General features: G+C 47.1%; 2 protein-coding genes across 3 annotated transcripts; one reads left to right on the top strand and one right to left on the bottom strand.

Moving 5' to 3' along the window:
• Positions 1 to 241: 241 nt before the first annotated feature.
• Positions 242 to 3793, top strand: LOC133904262 (F-box protein SKIP8-like). Of its 2 annotated transcripts, none has more exons than XM_062345730.1 (3): positions 242 to 825; positions 1786 to 2001; positions 3288 to 3513. In XM_062345730.1, exons 1-3 carry the CDS (start codon positions 433 to 435, stop codon positions 3369 to 3371), a joined length of 693 nt encoding a protein of 230 aa, XP_062201714.1. In that variant the 5' UTR covers positions 242 to 432; the 3' UTR covers positions 3372 to 3513. The 2 variants fall into 2 exon arrangements, with proteins under 2 accessions (XP_062201714.1, XP_062201707.1); XM_062345723.1 differs by having other exon boundaries at positions 243 to 825; positions 1786 to 1982; positions 3288 to 3793.
• A 313-nt stretch (positions 3794 to 4106) lies between these two features.
• On the bottom strand, positions 4107 to 6548 carry LOC133904252 (B2 protein-like). Its single transcript, XM_062345712.1, has 4 exons — positions 5709 to 6548; positions 5322 to 5422; positions 5132 to 5215; positions 4107 to 4583 (listed from the first exon to the last, which is right to left on the bottom strand). Exons 1-4 carry the CDS (start codon positions 6397 to 6399, stop codon positions 4428 to 4430), a joined length of 1032 nt encoding a protein of 343 aa, XP_062201696.1. The 5' UTR covers positions 6400 to 6548; the 3' UTR covers positions 4107 to 4427.
• Positions 6549 to 6996: the final 448 nt, after the last annotated feature.

Here is a 6996-nt window from a genome sequence, read left to right as displayed (position 1 = left end):
CTTATGAACGAGCCAATGTTTTGGCGTGGGCAGTGATCCAAATGTGCCCTCGGTTCACATCTAACCTGCCACAACCGCATCGCCCAATGCAACAGGTCGAAAACCGAACGCGAGCGATCGCGCCCATCCGTGCCCGTGCCCGTGCCCGGCCCGGCCCGATACGTCCCGGCTCGGCAAGGGTAGAATGGTCCGCGCAAGCCCAGCCCGGCCCGGCCCCGTTCTTAAATGGCATCGCGTCGCGTCTTCAGGCATCCATTCTGCTGCCTTCGTCGTCGTCCTCGATTCGAAGCGGAAACCCCGATTCATTCATTCCCCTCCCCCAAACGCCAAAACCCTAGCCTCCTCTCCGTGTGATGGGATGCCGTCCAAACCCTACACCGACCGCCTAACCCCCTCCTCCTCCTCCTCCGCCGCCGCGACCTGGATGTCCGCATGGACGGCATCCCGGCCCTGATCGCCGCCGGAGCGACCGCCGTCTGCTGCCTCGCCTGCGCCTTCTGGGCCTTCCGCTCCTCCTCCCCCTTCTTCAAGAAGCACCGATCCCTTCCCCCGCGCTGCTGCGGCTGCGCCTCCTGCGGCTGCCGCGCGAAATCCGCCAACGGCGACATGGCCGTGGGCGGGGAGAGTAAGAAGAAGGCGCAGGAGCCGGCCCCGCCCGAAGGCTGCGGCGGCGGCGCCTCGATGATGGAGCAGCTCGTGCCGGAGATCACCACCCACGCGCTCAGCTACCTCGACTACACCAGCCTCTGCCGCCTCTCCATGACCAACTCCGCCATGCGCCGTGCAGCCAACGACGACGGCGCCTGGAAGGCCCTCTACCACAAGGTGAGCTGCTATGCCTGCGCCTGGTCGCTTTTCTTGACTTCTTATTGATTGATCCGCTGTCGGATTGCGAATGTAGCTAACTGCCCTGTTTGTTTTTGCGGCAATAGTACAATCAACGTCTTTAGGTTTAGGTTTAGGTTTAGGTTTAGGTCGATCACCTTTGTGCTGGTGCATACCATTATGCTTATTTTCATTTAGTAACTGAAATGTATTGTAATGTATTGTTATTCATTCATTACTTCCGTAGGACACGTGGAATGACCCGAACCTTGTGTGGAATTTATGGTAATATATTGTTATCCATTCATGACACGTTGAATGACCCAAAACTTTCTAACGCATATAGGGGAAAGCATTATGCCATTTCTGAATTAAAGCAATACCAATCATTTCCTTAACATGGCTGCAATGCATCTTCGATACATTTGATATTTGATACGACAAAAAACTTTAATTGCTTCACTTTCTGAATTTTTCCTGGCGTTTTCACAATCTAGCCATGTTGACCTACATGCAACAAACAAAAAAGTCTCTGTTGTAAATATGCACAGTTAAGTGTCCAGTGGAAAATCCGTAGTTATTGTACTGTTTCAGTGCATGCATGCCCTTTTCTCCTAGTTGTACTTTCGTGAGAAAACCATAAGGATGTGTTTGTACATTTGTACCATTATCCCTTCCAATTATCCATTCAACTTAGCAGATGAGTATATTTGTACCATTATCCCCTCGAACTATCCATTCAACTTAGCAGATGGTTATTTTTATGCGCTCCTTGTTTTTTCTACAAATTTTATGGGATTTTTTTTTTGTCAATATGTAATTTATATAGCTAGTCATTTTACTTCATCATGTTTTCTAGGCGTGACACTGTGATGTTGTGTATTTTGACTGTTTAATATAAGATCCTTTATGATTATGAGTTTTTTTTTGCAACCTTGTGATGTGAGTCAACTCTTGTAGGATTTTACAATGGAGCAGGACAATATAACTCCACCTAATGGATGGAAGGCATATTATGCAGCTACAAAAGCCATCATGAATGTGAATGCAGAGTTCTATAATATCATCAGGGAAGGGTCCTTGCCTGCAATGAGCCATTTCTGGCTTAATGCAGACTATGTCAAGTGTATTCATGCGACTGGGGAGTTCTTTACAGGGTATGTCTTGAACTTTGCTGTGAGTGAACCAACTTTCTAATTTATCTCTCTCTTGACTCTCTTATAGGGTGTCTGATCTGATTGACAATTTTATTTTTGGGTCATCGCATAAATGTGAGGAGAAATATTTTTGAAAAATGAAAAAGATCCATAAACATTAATTTGGGAAAATACGGTGTAGGCAATTCATTGACTGTTTAAAGAGATACGGTAATAGGTTTCCTTGCCTGCCATATTTGGAAAACAAATGAATGAGTTACTATGATGATGTTTTTTTTTTCTTTTGCAAACTTCAAAACAGTTGGCTCATATAGCACTTCAGAAAGTGAATAACAGTCTGTATTGTGCGTGCTTCTATATAGAATATAAAACCGTATCATACAATTGCATCCAACTGTCTTGAGAGATAGGTTGCAAAAAGCAATTTACCCATCTATGGTATCCATTTCTTTAGATTTCCCCTCTCTTTTCATCACCACCCTGTTGCTGTAAGCTTACATGCAATTTTGTGAAATCTAGTTATTTACAGTAATTAGTACCAATTTTGTGAAATCTAGTTATTTACAGTAATTAGTACCAATTTTGTGAAATCTAGTTATTTACAGTAATTAGTACTTTTAGAATTATACAGCTAAGCGTAGGCTCAATTTCACCCAGTTTTCTGCTACTCTGTTATTGTTATCTTCGTGTTGAAGTTTTCACTTGTTCCGCATTCTTCCCTTCCTTTGGCCTTTGAATATCTACCAAACATTGAGGTTTGCAACTTCTTTGCTATTTAGTTGTCACGTCCATTGATTTTTCAATTTTTTTTAATCATGGATGCATGTGATTTTTTATTTTGTCATCTTATTTCTGTACCTTAATTTTGCATGATGTTGTTTAAACTCCATGTCCCTGTGAACATAAGTATAGAAAGCATCATGTCTAGACATAAGTATAGATGTGCTTAATTCTACAACTTTTGTTGTATCAATGCATATCAATTGAACTTCGCCAAAATTTATTTTGTATGCTTTGGTAGTATTGGGGTCCATTGGTTACTGTGTAGTAGGCTGTACTTTACCAACTGGACATATTGTCTAGTGATTTTCTGTGTCAAGGTATACAAGTTAATCCATTAATTTTCTTGATCTGGCTCTTATGAAATTTTCTGAGTGAGAATTTAATGGTTCCACAAGTACTACTTGAGGTGCATCTTTGTTATGTACTGCTTGCTCCATTTCGGATGAAAAATTCATTTGCATAAACATTTATCTAACATGTCTTCTTGTGGCAATGCTTGCCACTCAATTTCTTCTTTAACAGGTACAATGCAGTGTTGGAAAGCTGGGGCTTGCTGTTCAACTGGGGCCAAGATGGAGGGCAGGGTGTTGCTTTCCAGATACGTGATGTTCGGGTTCGTGTTCTCGATGAGGTGGCATGGGTCAACATGAAGGCAACTGTTGGTGTTGACCCAGTTGACCCTGTGGTGTTCCATGTGACCAATGTATATGAGTTCCGTAACGGCAGGTGGTATATGGTTCATCACCATAGCTCAGCCATGGCTGACCCTGCTCCCCATAATCTGTTTGGTTGAAGCTGCAGAACAAAATTCAAGTGCAAAAAAGCTTGATGGCATTTCGTCATGTGGCGTGCTTCCTCCTCCACCGGTGATAGATTATCTAATGTATTTGAAGAGAGCTATTTTCTCCATTTTGAATCTCCTGTCTCCTGGTTGACGATGTTATCCTCAGCAGTTCTGTATAAATGTGTTTTAGGAGTTAACTGAGATGGTCAATGAAAGGTTATCGTGCCCTGTGTGCCGCCTCTGACTTCATCTGGTGCAACTCAATGTTTTCGTTTCTGCTGCTCGAGACACGTTTGTTGGTGCAGCTAGTGTTGTTCTTCCAGGCCCAGACACCTAGATTTCCAAGCCAGACGCTGCTAGGAGATGTGATCATAATTCATTTTGGAGTTGGCGAAGCCGGAGGCGATGATGATGTACTGTAGGACTAGCCATCTTTTTACGGTGATTGGGCCGGTGATAGCAAATGCTTTGGAATCTGGTTCATTTCAAACATGAAGCTCTGTCGCCAAAGACGAAACGGGACAAATTCCCATCCAAGACGAACACATGTTCTAGTCTTCGAAAGTAACACTCTTATCTGGTGCTTTATTCATGTGTTCAACAAAAGAAACAGCATAAAAACTCCAGTGGTTTATACATGGCCGTCCGTAAGTGTAAATATGTATCTTAACAGGAACGAGGGCTGATATCCTCTGCAATCATCGCACATGACAAACAATAACGGGACGCATGCTTCTCTCAGCCCCCAAGGGTACTAGGGATCCTGTTACACATGTCGCAAAACCGGTATATCATACACATGTCGATTTTATTGCGTGCTATTCCATCGGCGTCCCCCTGAACGTCGATCGGCCAGGCAGGCAGCATGATGTGCAAGTTCAGGCGTCGTCGTTCTCCGCGAAGATGTCAAGCAGAGCGAGGGCCTCTGTGACGGAGAGCTCGAGGCGGAACTTGGGCCCGTCGTAGTGGTGGAGGATGGGGCGGAAGGCGTCCTCCTCCAGCGGGTCGTAGATCTTCCGCGTCGCCACCCGCACCTGTTTTGTCCATCGCAACCATCATCAGCATTCAGCACCAAACAAGAGGCGTCTTCATCAACAACTTCAGATTTCAGTTGGATACATGATGTAAGGATGATAGTTTTCTTTTTTTTTTTTTTTTTTGCTTTGTTTAGACGTAATTGACAACTTCAATTCAATTAGATTCACACCAAATTTGTTGACTTGCTACTTTATTAGATAGGGCACGCGACGCAATCAAGTGAACAGGTTTTAGCGTTTGTATCATCTGGGTGTCGCGTCGGTCTCCGACTGCCCAACCAACCGGCCGACCTGGCTCAGACTGGTGAGGTGGTTAGTTTGGCAGTCGCTAGCAAGCTCTGCCCATCGTCGACTAATCTAGACTCTACACGGCGTTTCTCGAAGGGAAATAAAAAATACATGTACACGACCATGAATCTAGCTCTTGTGGGTACGATGTTGGTGTTGAACAGCTCAAGTGTAAAAGTAAAGCTAGTGGTTCATGAGCAAATCGATCATCTACCATGACCAGAAGCCCGAGCAAGTTTGGTGAGCAGGGCTGGTACCTGCGCAGGGAAGCGGGACTCGCCGGGGCACTTCTTGTCCTCCCACGCCGTCGGGTCGATGTTTGTCCCGCCGAAGCTCGCGGCCTGAACAATGTTGCACAAAGGCGATGGGATGAGCAGGAGCAAGCAGTTGGTCGAATCTACAAATCGGCGAGAAAAGAAACCTTATTTACAACAAGCAGTACAGTACCTCGAAGATTCCGTGGAGCTGATGGGTGGAGTAGTTGTAGAGGAAGAGGGGCAGCCCTGGTCTGATCGCCCTCACAGAATCCCTGTACCTCGACGGCAATCCTGCACCAACACAACCGTGTCACTCCCATCATCGCTTTTGTTCAGCTCAAGATTTCTTTTCTTTCTTTCTTTTATTTCCTTTTCAGTTCAAGACTTCACATAGGATTGAAGAAACAAGAATAGTGAAGAAAGAATCGTAACTTAGGAGGCGCTACTACCTGAGATAAAATTCTCGAGCAGTTTAATCAACAAACATCATACATAGAAAATTAGCATGCTTGTATGTATTGCAACTTCGGAAAGGAGGAAGGGAGGGGAGTGGATGCGGTTATTAGTGATTAGTTACCGAAGAGCTCCCTCCGGAGGTTCTCGTCCATGGTGTCGTTGTTGCAGACGAAGATGTAGCCGCCGACGGCCTCGCCCCTCGGCAGCGCCTCCGACTCCGGCAGCGTCTTGAACCTCTTGTCCGTCCCCGCGCCGTTGCCGTTGTTGCTCTCGTTCTTGGCGTGCTTCTTCTTGCCATAGTCCCCGCCGGCGGCCTTCTTGCCGGCTTGGTGGTGGTTGTTGTTGCTCGCCGGCCTCCCGGCTGACTTGTTGAAGTAGCTCTTCACCTCCCCGCGGTCACTGTTATTGCTGTTGTAGTTGTAGCTCCCCATCTTGCTGAACGCAAAGATGTTGTTGCTGTCGATGATGTTCTTGGCATAGCCGCTGCCTTTGTTCAAGTTGTTGCTGTAGAGGGCCTTGTCGGCGGCGGCGGGGAGGTTGTTGTATCGGTCGGCCTTGCTGGTGGTGGTGGCGCCGAAGGCGAGCTTGCCGGAGCCGATGAGGCCGGGGCCGCTGTCGTTGAGGTTGCTGTTCTTGGCGGCGGCGGAGCGGAAGGGGTCCGCTGAGCTGAAGAGGCTGGCCGCCGGGTCGGCGTTGTGGCGGTCGGCGGCAGGGGACCAGATGGAGTCGCCGAGAGAGAGGGCGGACAAGCCCGCGGTCTGCAGGCGCAGCTGGTCGCTGAATTGCCAGAACTCGCGGTCGTAGCTCTCCATGGCCTTGCTCTACTCCGTTCCCCTTCTTTTGATTTCGTGTGCTGCCGGAGGAGAGATGTGAAATGGAGTGGAGACGGAGCGTGTGCCGAGGGGTTTTATCGATGCAACGATGGCGCGGTCCGCCCGAATTGGTTGCTCGACCAGTATGGAGGAGTGACAGTCGTGACTTGGTCGGTGACTTGTCGGTGTACGTTCGACGTCAAACTGTCAAGGCCGGAGTGCGGTGCGGACGCAGCCGCGGAGAGGGGAAGGGAAGCTTCGGCGAAGGTGGCCAAACCGCGTCCCGCTCGTGGCCGTAGGGGAGGAGACGTGGATGTGTTCCCACGAGACGCGACTCGAGACATAGCAAATTCGACTCGCCCGAAATATTTACCGGCTGTAAAACTAACCTTGGTCTCCGCCTCTACGGGATCCGAGATCCTGAAGGAGATGGCTAGATTTATATCTGTTTTTTTTCATGGCTTATCCTCTAATATCGTAAGCAAATTTTATACAATTCTGTTTTATAAAAAACTTATCTCATATGATAACATGTATCCATCCTCTCTTTTTCTGTCCAATCATTAAATTACGAGATGGAGTCTCACGAGAGTTTTT

This window comes from Phragmites australis, chromosome 2, assembly GCF_958298935.1.
Source record: "Phragmites australis chromosome 2, lpPhrAust1.1, whole genome shotgun sequence".
Classification (NCBI taxonomy): Eukaryota; Viridiplantae; Streptophyta; class Magnoliopsida; order Poales; family Poaceae; genus Phragmites; species Phragmites australis.
This window is presented reverse-complemented; position numbering and strand designations above follow the sequence as displayed.